The sequence below is a fragment of the Peromyscus leucopus genome, chromosome 2 (assembly GCF_004664715.2).
Source record: "Peromyscus leucopus breed LL Stock chromosome 2, UCI_PerLeu_2.1, whole genome shotgun sequence".
NCBI classification, from domain to species: Eukaryota; Metazoa; Chordata; class Mammalia; order Rodentia; family Cricetidae; genus Peromyscus; species Peromyscus leucopus.
The window spans coordinates 5,278,338-5,290,652 of record NC_051064.1 but is presented as its reverse complement, the minus strand read 5'-3'; the positions used below and the strand labels follow the sequence as shown (position 1 = coordinate 5,290,652).

General features: G+C 42.8%; 1 protein-coding gene across 1 annotated transcript in view; it reads left to right on the top strand.

Annotated features, from left to right (window-relative positions):
• The window catches only part of Mrps28 (mitochondrial ribosomal protein S28), a 123,226-nt gene that overhangs the window by 26,859 nt on the left and 84,052 nt on the right, over window positions 1-12,315 (top strand). The window contains exon 2 of the mRNA XM_028890406.2: window positions 5,982-6,163. Within this exon, the coding sequence (XP_028746239.1) occupies window positions 5,982-6,163 (182 nt within the window). The remainder of the gene's footprint in view (window positions 1-5,981; window positions 6,164-12,315) is intronic.

Sequence of the window (12,315 nt, the reverse complement as noted above, 5' to 3'; positions counted from 1 at the left end):
TCCAGATGCTGGAGTGCTTTGTACCTGTACCAGTGGCTTCAGCCCATTCTAGTAGCCTTCTCCTGGGGTTTCTGATCTTCCTCTTTGCCCACAGATTTTTCTTATAGTTTAATTTGTGACATTTGGGTAAAATCTTTCTGGCCTCATTCTGTGTCCTACTCTGCTGCCTTAGTTCTCATCTGCTAAGCAAAGTGGTTGAACTAGTTCATGTTCCTTGTTTCTTTCAGTACTAGTAACTTTTGATTTGAAGCTGCATATTAAATGTCCTTATAAACATGATAATGTAGTTACATATACACCGTATACCAAGTATTTAAAGTGATACATATTCTTTGTAGTCTAGAGTTTTTAATTGTAGATAATGCAGAGAAAAAATAGTTCTAGGCTAAAACTTGCATTTAGCACTTGGTGTAATTTAGGAGGGGATTTGTGTCTGTGTACTGCCACTAGACAAGCTTATGTTTATATTAATAGGCATAAGCATATATACAGTTTTTTACAAGTTGTCAGATCGCCAGCATTCCCTGAAATGTTATGTAGTTTTATGTAATAAAAAATGTATAAAACTTACTTTCTCCCTTTCTCTGGTGTATCTTGCATACTACTAACAAAACTTTCTTATCAGTTAACAAATGTTGTCACTCCATTGATTAGAACTCTCTTTGGATTCCCAACTCCTTACAAATTTGTAAGCACGTAAGTGTGAATAGCTACTGCTTTCAGCAACTTTGTGGACCCTAAAACTGTTGTCACGTTGCTTTAACTCTGTGTTCCTCTGCTCTCTCACATGGTTCATACTAGGGCAAGTCGATTCACTACTTTTATTTGCTGCTGTGACCAGATACCTGACAAGCCGCGACTTAAGGAAGTGTGTGTTCTCATTGGCTCACAGTTTCAGTGGGTACAGTTGATCACAAAGTCGATGGCATGGTGGCAATAGCCCCAGAGCGGCAGGAATGTGTATTTGGGGCCTCCCACCTCCCTACATATGGCAGAATAGAGACAGAGCCTCCCGGAAGTGGGCTGGCCTAATAAAACTCCCAAGTGCTTCCCCTGTTGACCTACTTCCAGCAAGGTTCCCCCTCCTAGAAGTTCCACAACCGTATAAAACAGCAGCAATAACAGGAGGCATCTCACAGTCAGTCCACAGTGGCATTCAACAGGCAGTTCCTGTTCGAGAAGTGAATGAATCCAAGCTCTCCTGTTCCCTGTATCTTCTTTTCCTGTTTATCTAGGTAATTCTGTCCAATTTGCAGTCATCCTCTTCTTCTTCTTCTTCTTCTTCTTCTTCTTCTTCTTCTTCTTCTTCTTCTTCTTCTTCTTCTTCTTCTTTTTTTTTTTTTAATTTTCTCTGTGTAGCCTTGGCTGCCCTGGTACTCACTCTGTAGCCCAGGCTGGCCTCGAACTCACAGAGATCTGCCTGCCTCTGCCTCCTGATTGCTGGGATTAAAGGCGTGCGCCACCACTGTCGGACAATTTTCAGTCTTCTAATGAAGAAAAAAGTACAAGAGAGTAGTAGGAAGTCTGAGCTCCACAACCAACTTTCCCTGTCCTTTCTTTCTGAGACAGGTTCTCACTCCATAATCCAGTATACCTTGGAACTCAGCAAGAACTAGACAGATACTGAACTCATGACAATGCCCCTGTCTTGGCCTCTGTCGTGCTGAAGTTACAGACAACGTAAGTTAGCAAGCAGTTGGTCCCAGGATCTCTGCCTTCCCTGACCAATCTGTGAACAAGCTTTATGGCGATGCTTTCCGTCACTCGACTGCGCTCTGTGAGGCGGACCAGCAGTTGACAGTGTGTCTGCTGTCAGTGAGCTGTATCAGCATCGCAAGGAGCTGAGTGTTGGTCCGGGTGCTTCAGAAACAGGACTCCCTGTTGTCAGAATGTGTTATGGGAGTGGCCATGTTTGACGTTTTTAGAAATCACTTGACAAGTAAATGACTATAGCTTTGTTTAGGCCCTAGCAATTCAGAGATGGTTCTAGAGTCTGTTTTTTATCTGATTATCTAAAATGGCTTCCACAAGACAGTTGGTGATGATGACTATACAGTTTAAGGACAGATTTAGGTGTTAACCCAGGACTCTTTCACTCACTGAGAACACATTTGCCCCACTTTCAGAAAAACGTATAATGGAAAAGATAGTTTAAAACAGATTTACTAAAACTCTCAAGGGAATTCATTTTATTTTCACCTATTGTGTCTGTGCACATGTCCCAGCTTGCCTGTGAAGGTCAGAGGGCAACTTGCTGGAGCTCTCCCTACCAAGTGGGGTCAGGCATTGAACTCAGCGTTGGGCTTGTCAGCAGGCGCCCTTACCCACCGCGCATCTGCCAGCCCAAGGGAATCTTTACTGAGTACTTGAACATACTGCTTTCTGAACCCGGGAGAAGGGCCACTTGCTGCCCCCCTGCTCTTAGCCAGGCGTCTCTTCATGGTTCTGAGGGAGAGTGTGTGTTGTAGGAGTGGGCCCTGAGTACATGGTTAACTTCTGGATCCTCTTGTTTGACTTGGGCTGTGGCTCTAATGAGTCAGCTGAAAACAAATTACAAGAAGAAACCTGTTGGGGTCAGTGTGGATGGGGCCCTCCTGGCTACAAGCACAGTGAGACCCTACACTGATGTCTGTCTGGTCTTCCCCGCTGCTCTGATGGCGACTGCTGTGGGTGGCTTGGTGGCTTCCAGCAGAGGAACACAGTGGCTGCCTTGTTTCTTCCCCGATTTCCTTGGTGCGACCCTGCTCTGTGTAGGGCTGGCCAGTGTACTCTAGGACAGTAGTTCTCAACCTGTGGGTTGAGACCCTTTGGGGGGTGTCGAATGATCCTTTCACCGGGGTCACCTAAGACCATTGGAAAACACAGTATTTACATTACAATTCATCACAGTAGCAAAACTACAATTATGAAGTAGCAATAAAAATAATTTTATGATTGGGGTCACCACAACATGAGGAGCTGTATTAGAGGGTCGCAGCATTAGGAATGTTGAGAACCACTGCTCTAGGGTATGCTTTTCTTTTTTCTTTCTGCAAGATCCACTTTTTATTGTTACTGTTTTTGTTTTTCAAGACAGGGTTTCTCTGGGTAACCACTCTGGCTGTCTTGGAACTCCATCTGTAGCCCAGGCTGGCTTTGAATTCATAGAGATCCACCTGCCTCTGCCTCCCAAGTGCTGGAATTAAAGGCGTGCGCCACCACTGCCCAGCAAGATCTGTTTTTTTTTTAATTAATTAATTAATTTATTTATTTTTAAATTACACTCATGATGTTAATCACATTTGTGGTATTCATAGATTACACTCGCAGTATTCATTATATTCATCAAATAAATATATATATTTAATTTTAAATGTCGAATGTCATTTCTTGAAGGGGGTAGGAGGTCTTAATTACAGGCTTACAGTACAATGGGAGGACCCTGGAGGGCAGAAGTTCGCTACTAATGTTTTACAATCTTGCATCTAAGCTGTTAACACCCATTATTCAGGATACACAGACAAGGAACTTCCTTTAAGCATTCAGGAGGGTGGAACCTGGCAGAGAATTAGCATTGGGAGGATATCAAGGTCAAGGTCCACAAGCAAGGCAACAGTTACCCAAAATGGGGGCCAGGGCCCTGCAGGTCCCCCTTTTATTAAAAAATGAGCTTTTGACTTGGGTTGCGTGGGACATCAGCAAGTCACCTTACCCATCATGGAGACGCCTGCCCAGGCCACACAGGTGCTCTGTCTTAGGTTGGTGAGTGCCCCCCAGACATTACCTGTCTCTGAATACTCATTATCATATAGGCTTAATCGTGTGTGAGCTGCATGGTTAATTGCTGCCAAAGATCTCAAAGTGGCACTGGGCTTGCAATCTGTGTGTTCGATACAGAAAAGGCCAACAGAGGTCTTATCTCACCCATAGCCAGTAGGCTAAAGGCAACTGAGCCATTCCCTTCCTTATCCAGCCATACTGTATGTTGGGGTCCTTGTAAGATAGTATCCCAAAAGCAACTGGAACTTGAGTTTATAAGTTTATAATTTTCAAAGCCAATCGAGATGTATATAACTACTGAATTAAATTTATCATGCCCAATAGAATGAAAGATTAACTAACTGTAGTAGCTACTTTTGTTGCCAGGGTCTCCACTGTGCTAGCTGTAGTAAGCAATTATGAAATGGTAATCCTAGAAACAGTAGCAGCGGTGTGTACCATTGTTATAACAGCAACAGTGGCAGCAGCAATGTCAAATTCTCTTCTGGATTATGTGGACATCCACTGGCATGGATACAACTCCAGGAACACGAACTACCAAGGCCCGGTTTTTCTTGATCCGAGCATGACTTTGGCTGGCAGCTCTTCTGGAGAATCCAATCTCATGGCTACAGTTCCTAGGCTTACATTAATGCTTGCCAAAGCTGGCCATATTGGGTTCTCAATCTCCATTGGCATCAGAAGGGTAGATTTTTTCATGATGACCCATTAGGTTTCTGTCATGTTGGGCTTCAGCAGCAGCCATAGAGCGCGTTCAGTGCTCAGGAATCCAAAGAGGAACCTCATTGTCCTGAGGAAAGACATAAACCAAACTCCGGGGCCACACCAACACTAGGTCTGGTCTCCTCCATGTGCTAGTAGAAAGATCCTTCCATTGCTCCAGAGGGTGATTTGCAACAGGAGCCCTCCAGTGGCAATATCTGTTTTTTAAGATACTTTTCTGGGAAGATTTAATGTGAACTGAGGAGTTATAAGCTGGTGGGATGTGCTTCTGGCCACCCTGGCATTTAGATCTACTGCTGTGGCTTTGGTTTGTATTGACCTTCTGTGCTGAGGAGTCCTTCCAGTATGTTACTTCCTACTGCGATCCTCCCCCCCCCCCCCACACACACACTGTAGCACTTGGGGGACACAGCATCAGTCAACTGTCTTGTCCATTTCCCCCTGAAGCAGAGCTCATAAAATTATGGTCCATGAGACAAATTCAACACCTTGGGCATGTTTTGTCTCCTATATAAAATGGAATGTATATTTATTTGTTTGCTTGTTTTCTTTTTCAACATGAATGCATTTTTAAAAGGCTAGGTAGTGGCTCTTTCCACCAGAATGGCCTCTCATTCTCCCAGGGATCCTCACAGGGCCAGGCATTTGAGTTTCTAATCCTCAGAGTAACACATTAAAATTCTGTTACAAATGTAGTTGTGTCATTGAAGGTGCATGCCACTAAATGATTAATAATCCTTGAGTAATATGTAAAACTCATTCATAATTCAGGGTATAGTAGGTAGAGGGGGTCAGATCAAATTATTAATATTCTTCAGTAATTTGTTCTCACAAATAGAAACCTTGTACTTATTTTGCACCAGCATCTATATTCAAATTAAAGATGACTGGAAAACACAGTTTGTATTTACAGATTCTAAAGAAGCATGTCTGGAAACAATTGTAAGAATAAGAAAATGCTTTCCCAACATTCTGTGTGCAGCTTTCAAGTAGATACCTGCAGAAGACTCCTAGAAAGTTTGCAGCATATGAGTTAGAGGCTGTTGATATCAGAAAGAGAGGGGTGTGAAGACAAACCCGAATTGTTTACAGTTATTCTCTAACCAGGACTGATGCTTACACTGGTATTTGTGATCGAATCCCTCGCTCTGGACTAGAAAGTTTTTGCAGATGCTCAGTTCTGGGAGTGAGGTCAGTGTGGTTTCCTTGGGTGTGCTTCAGGAGCCCAGGACCTGACAGCACCACCATGTCCTGCCTGCTTTCCTCTCCCCTGGGACCAGGCCCTTGGCTGTGGTTCTTTTGTGAGAGGGGAAGGGAGGAGAGGAAGAGAAAGAGTAGAACTCTTAGGAGCAGACTTCCACTTTTGGTTGAATTAATTTTGCACACTGTGATTGTCCAGCAAATTGCTCTTGTGAAATTTCCTCTTTACGTCCCTGTTAGACTTACTCTCATCTTTTGGATGGATTTCATGTATATAAATATTTTCTTCTCATATTTAGGAGTCTCCAAAAAATGTGGAATCCTTTGCTTCCATGCTGCGACACTCTCCACTGACACAGCTGGGGCCTGCCAAGGACAAACTGGTCATCGGACGGATCTTTCATATTGTGGAGGATGATCTCTACATAGATTTTGGTGGCAAGTTCCACTGTGTGTGTAAAAGACCAGACGTGGATGGCGAGTAAGTAGAATCATTTCCCAGTGATGTTAAAGTGTCCATAGTAGGGAAATGACGTGAGTAAATCATTGTTCTGCAATCAGAAGGACCAGAGTTCCAGCCCCGGGACCCCACAGAAAGCCAGGTGTGGTACATGCACCTGTAACCCCAGTGCTGGGAGTCAGGTGATCCCTAGGGTTCACTGGACAGCCAGTACAGTCTGCCTGGGGAGCTTGAGGCCAATGAAAGACCGTCTCAAAAAAGAATACATGATGGACAGGGCCTTAAAAAAGGAATCCAGTGTTGAGATGTTTACTTCTCCATATACATGTGAATGCATACCTCCCCTCATACGTGTACATTTATAAAGGTTGATGTGCTACAACCTTTTGTTGTTTTGTTGAACACAGGTGATTTTTTTTTAATTAGCTTGGTTCTTTGACAATTTCATACATACACGATACATTTTGATTACTCTTTCTCCCTGCTCTCTTCTCTTCCTCTCATCCCAATGAACACTTTCTCCTTCCTACCAGACCCTTTCCAGGTTCATGGCGTTTGGTTTTGTTGTGTGACTCATTTAGTTTAACCAGGACCATCTGTGTGACCACTGAAGTCCAAGTGCACACTGGAGCCTGGGAGGGTCACCAGTGGGTACAGACTGTAAGCAAGGACTTCCCCTCCCAGAATCTGTTAGCAGATAGTTCAGGAGTGAAAGTCAGGGGCCTCTCGGCCTGCCCTGTCCGTGTCCTTGTCCTGCCCTTGATGAGCTCGTTTTGCAGATCTAGTGTCGGCACCGAGCTCCTGGGAGCGTTCCTTGCAGACCTGTCTATGTCCTGCCTGGAAGATGGTCCTTTGCAGCTCTCCTCCCTGTCTTACGGCTCGCAGTTTTCCGCCCCCTCTTCTCAAGTGTTCCTTGAGCCTGAGAGCGGATGGTGTAAGCGTCGTTTTACGACTGTGCACTCAATCATCACTTATTCTCAGTACCTTCTGCAGCCGTTAGTCTCTGTGTTCAACAGGTAGATCGTTTTTAAAAACAGACAATGTGGTAATGCTCGTGGGAGTCAGAACTGGGGTCCCTGGAGGAAGCTGCTTATCTGCGCTAGTTGAATCAACAAGCTCTGGGTTCAAGTGAGAGATTCTGCTCAATAAATAACGTGGAGAGTGCTTCTGCCTCCCTCCTGAATGCTAGGATTATAGGTGCATACCACTACATCTGGCAATACTTCTTGATAAGGATGGAGTTTTGTTATTTTGTTTCCTAGATAATTCTTTATGAATAGTGGTTGGTCTTTTTTCATTTAGCTAAAATTTTACAATATCTGTTTTTTCATTGTCATTTTCTTGAACACAATATTTCGGAATGCCTTCAGAGTGTCTTGAATAGAAAGTTTCAGAATTACAGATTTGATTCTTGTTCCTTATTTGATAAATTGCAAGTTTTTAAATGTCAGTATTTGGGATTAGATATTCTCTTATGGAGACTGTAGTATGTTTTGAATATTCTTAACAGTGTAGCTTTAAATGGTTAAATGTTAGAATCTGTTGGAATATTCACTAAACGTTAGAATTTCATTTAAAACTGTTCACACACCACAGGAGTACACATTCTTACAGATGGCTGCTTGTCGGCCACCACCCTCTGTCTTCCAGGTGAAATCATCTACTTCATCAGTCTTGGAAGGAGAAGGGAAGAACAGTTCACAGAGCTTTAGCCAATAAGACCTCTAGTGTTTGGAGCAGTTGCTGTTTTCATTTCCTTCCTCCCTCTTTTCCCTCCCCCTCCCCCTCCCTCCCTCCCGTATTCAGTGGAGTCAAATGTATGTGTCTCTTGGTTCTGTTGTTTACCTGCAGCAGCTGTCTCTCAGCACCTGCTTCAACAAACCGTCTGTCCAGTAGCCAGAAATATCTCCTTAACTTCCAAAGTCCTCACAAAATTAATGCATTTATGAATGAAGATCGTGAAGAGGGCCGTGCAAGGGTTGATGTGATGTGCTCATTTGTATGTTCATCTACTCATTCATACTTACCGATCTTAGTGTGCTGGGCACTGTTGACAGGTACACTACTGACCAGTGAGAACATGATTCTCTGTCCTTGTCAAGTAAAGGTTCTTCCTAATGGGGGGAAGGAACAGACAGTAAATAAACATATACGGTGTTTACAATGGCAGCACCCTACCAGCGGGCAAGGATCTGTGGTGACAAAATGCAGATGAGTAGAAAGTAATAATCAGAAAAGGCATTTGCTCACAGCCGCTATTGATGTAGCTGTGACATGCCGCCAGAAGACCTTTCTAAAAGTGACAAACAGAAGCGGAAGCTTACACGCTCGCCCTGTTCTGTGGACCAGGGGTGATATATCTGAGTGCGCTCAAGAGTAGTTCAGTTCAGCCACAGTTTAACCTGGAGGGTTTGACTTTTTTCTTCTGCTGCCTAAGTACATTACATGGTTTTTAAGAGGACACTAAGCTAGGATGTTCCTTGTCCAGTTTTATTGTATCATGAGGTTTTTTTCCTGCTGTCCACAGAGTATTTATTAAATCTCTTGATTTGTATGTGTAGAAGTGTGTAGGTTCTCCCTAGAAGTTTTCAGTTCACTGTAGGTCTACATAGGTGCTTGTCACTTAAATTTGTAAGTACTGTAGAAAAATGTAAGGCCAGTGTAGTTCCTACTCAACCATGTTTCATTCCTGTTTATATGCAGAACAAAATCTGTGGGTGGAAGCTTTCAAACAGATGTTGGCCTGACCTTTGTCACTGCCAGGAAGATGGTCTCACTGGAATGGGCAGTGATGAGGTCCAGAGATTCATCAGATTCATCAGATTTGATTCCGACAGTGCCTCATCTCTGTATGTTTAGATTATATAGCTTGCTCCAGAGGTTATAGGTTTGAGAGATCTTTGCATCCTGCTTCCATAGTGTCAGACCTCTGATGGACAGATTCTGAGTGACCACCTCTTCTGTTCTGACTCATTTGAAGTCGTTGTAAAAAAGGTATGCATATTTATTCAATATTCATCAGCTACATCCTGACCTCTCCTCTTCTTCCAGTACTTGTAGACAATCATGTTTTATCTTTATTCAGACTTCCTTCCCCCAGGCCAGGATTACACTTGGGCATGTGCTTGTTAGGTAAATGCTCTACCACTTAGCTGCCTGCCCAGCCTGTCATTCAGATGTTTGTGTGGTTGACTACATTCTAATTTAGGACATTTTAAAGAATGAGAATATACAGTGAAAGATAACTAAAAGCTAGTTAAATATAAGTTTAGGTATATGTTTAATTTATCATTATTTTAGTAAATACGTTTAATGATATTTCAGACTTAGAAAAATTGATAGAGATTATAAACCATTTTGGTTACTTCAGTATTCCCACAAGCTAAACAGCCTTTTGTCTTAAAATCCTTAGTGTCTGTTGCTTTTGGGGGGCTATTGCCTTGTTTCTTGAGACAGGGTCTCAACTGAAGCCCTGGTTGGCCATGAACTTTCGGGAACCATTCTGCTTCAGCCTCCCAGATTCTGAGATTACAGGTGTTTGCCACCAAACCTGGGTTTGTATATATGTATATACACACACACATATGTGAGAGAGTTATAGATACAATATATGAGAGTTGGATTTTTTAAATAAATGCTTTCCAATTTTTTAAATATATTTAAATATTTCCAATTTTTTTAATTGTATTTTTTAAATAAATGGTTTGCAGTCTCTAGAATTTTGCAGGAAGACTTGAGGGGTGTATGGGGGTAGTAAAAAGTGCTAAGAAAGGAGTCACTCCCCACTCTCGGCAGTCCTGATTTGTCCTTTGGAAGGTCAACCAGTGTTCTTGCCTGCGAGTCCCACTGTGTCTTTTCAGGTTGTTCTTACCAGAGAGAGGTCTTTGCTTAGTTGTTTGTTTCATTGCCTGGTTTGCTGTTTGAGCTAGGGTGTTAAGTAGCTCAGGTTGACCTTGAACTCACCATAGTCTTTTATGCCTCAGCCTCCAAAGTGCCGAGATTACAGGCATGTGTCTCCATGCTCAGCCATGAAAGGTAATTTTCATGTTTTTGAAAGACTCCAGAGTTAATTTTCCAAAAGAACTGATTGAACAAGAATATTGAAGGTTGAGAAACAAAGCTAAGGGTGGCATTACCTACCTGTAATCCAGCACTTGGAGCCCGGAGGCAGAAGGTCCAAGTCAGCCTGACATACGTAGACCGTGCCAGCCCAGCCCAGCCCAGAGGAAGACCTTCTCCTGGACTCTCCCACCCAGACGTACACACAAAAGATGAATGAAAGGGTGTAAAATTTGGAAGGTATTGCTTTGCAGATGTCTTTCTGTCTTTCCAGTGGTGGCCTAGCAGACATGAGCCTTACCCTATAGACAAGGCTAGGAAAAGAAGGTGGGCCAGAACTCCACTTAAAGAGGAGGCGGTGCTCTGTGTTGGTGTGTTTAAGTTCCTTTGCTTTTGCTTCTCTTCCTTACAGCATATCTGTCTCTTTTGTCTGAGTCTTCTTTTGTTCTTCTATGACCAGAGGCCTTCCGCTGTGATTTAGACAAAGCACTTTTTTCAGTATCTGCCTACCCTTTACTTTAGATATTTTTTCTTCTGTCGTATGCATACAATGTACACTCAAATTAACAGATTTGTCCCAGTGTGAATAGAACACAAAAAACCAGAATGTAGACAATATTGTTGCTATTTTTCCAAATGAATGAAATGAATCTCTGGGCATAATGTGCTGCAGCTACACAATTATTAATTAACAAAGCAGAGCTTCACCCTAGGGCTCTGTGTTAATCCAGGGCCCAGGAAGGGTTTCTGCCCAACTTCGCTGCTTTCCAGATCATGAAGCATAAGATCATTCACATGTCGTCAAAATGTAATTTTGCCTATGCAGTACTTTTCTACCAGGGACACTGAAAGTGGTGTATTAGTTAGAAAGGGAGATGCAGATCTACTAAAGAATACAGGGTAGTTTGCTACAGTATACTGGCCAGGTGGCCATGGTTGCTGTGGTCTGAGTGAGTGAGTGTGTGGGTGTGGGCATGGGCATGTGCGTGTGCACCTGTCTCAAGATTCAGATGTTAAAACAGTTGATGCTGTTAAGAGGTGGTGCTGTTGGAAAGGGATTAAGTCATGAGAATGCTTCCCTCAAGAGTGACATCAGTGCTTTTGTAGAAGAGGCGCTTGAGAGAGAGCTTCCTTGATCTTTCCACCGGTTGAGGATACAGTGTTCCAGGGCTTGGCCTTCGTCAGACACAGACTCAGCTGCCACCATGTTGGACTCCTTAACTTTCAGAAGTATGGAAAATACGTTGCTGTTGTTTGTAAGCTACTGTTTTTCTTAGGCTTTGATGTAGCATCCTGAACCGACTATGGTATTCCATATTTTGAATATCGTGTTATCACGAGTACGGTAATGAATAGTGGGCCCAGGCTTTTTAGAATAAATTGAAATTGTAATTTTCATGATGACAGTAGTAACAGGAATTGGTTATGGTTAAAAGTGATTGGTAGCTGAAGTCAGCATGCCTCATGTTATTTAGAAATGCAGTTTATTTTTTAGGGAACAGAAGTCTGTTGATACACATAATACTTAAATTTTAATTATTTGATTGGTGCTTTTATAGAATGTAGCAGCTTTGAATTTCATTGGACCTAAAACTTAACCTTTTGTTTCATATGTCCTAAGGTCATACTTACAAATATGAATTTATATTTTTTATCATCACACAGATGCCATATAGAATTACTGCTCAGTAACCACATAACCCCCAGTTCTGTGGTTCTGCTTCAACTCTCCTTTTCTGCTATGATGCCCATGTCTGCTCGCTCAGATCTCTTGCGTTTTCCTATTCCAGTGTGCTGAAACCTGAGAAATATGTTGTGCTTAAAACAAGAACAGCTCCTGAATAAGGACCTAGCAGCCTCTTCTCCGAGTGCACACATTTTAACACATGAGCTTCAACATGTATTGTGACAGTTTCTCAAGTTCTTTAGCTGTGTTCTCATTGGCTTCTGGGAATACTTGATGTCACCAGATAACTAACTTCCTGATGAGTGAAGTGGAGCTGGTGTGGGCTCTGCTTGTTCACTGATGCCCTTGATAGGGGTTGTCGCATTAGAGCAGTGTCTGTTGAACCAGCCAAGGTGCTGAGTGTTTGGGACATGAGCATTTGTCGTGG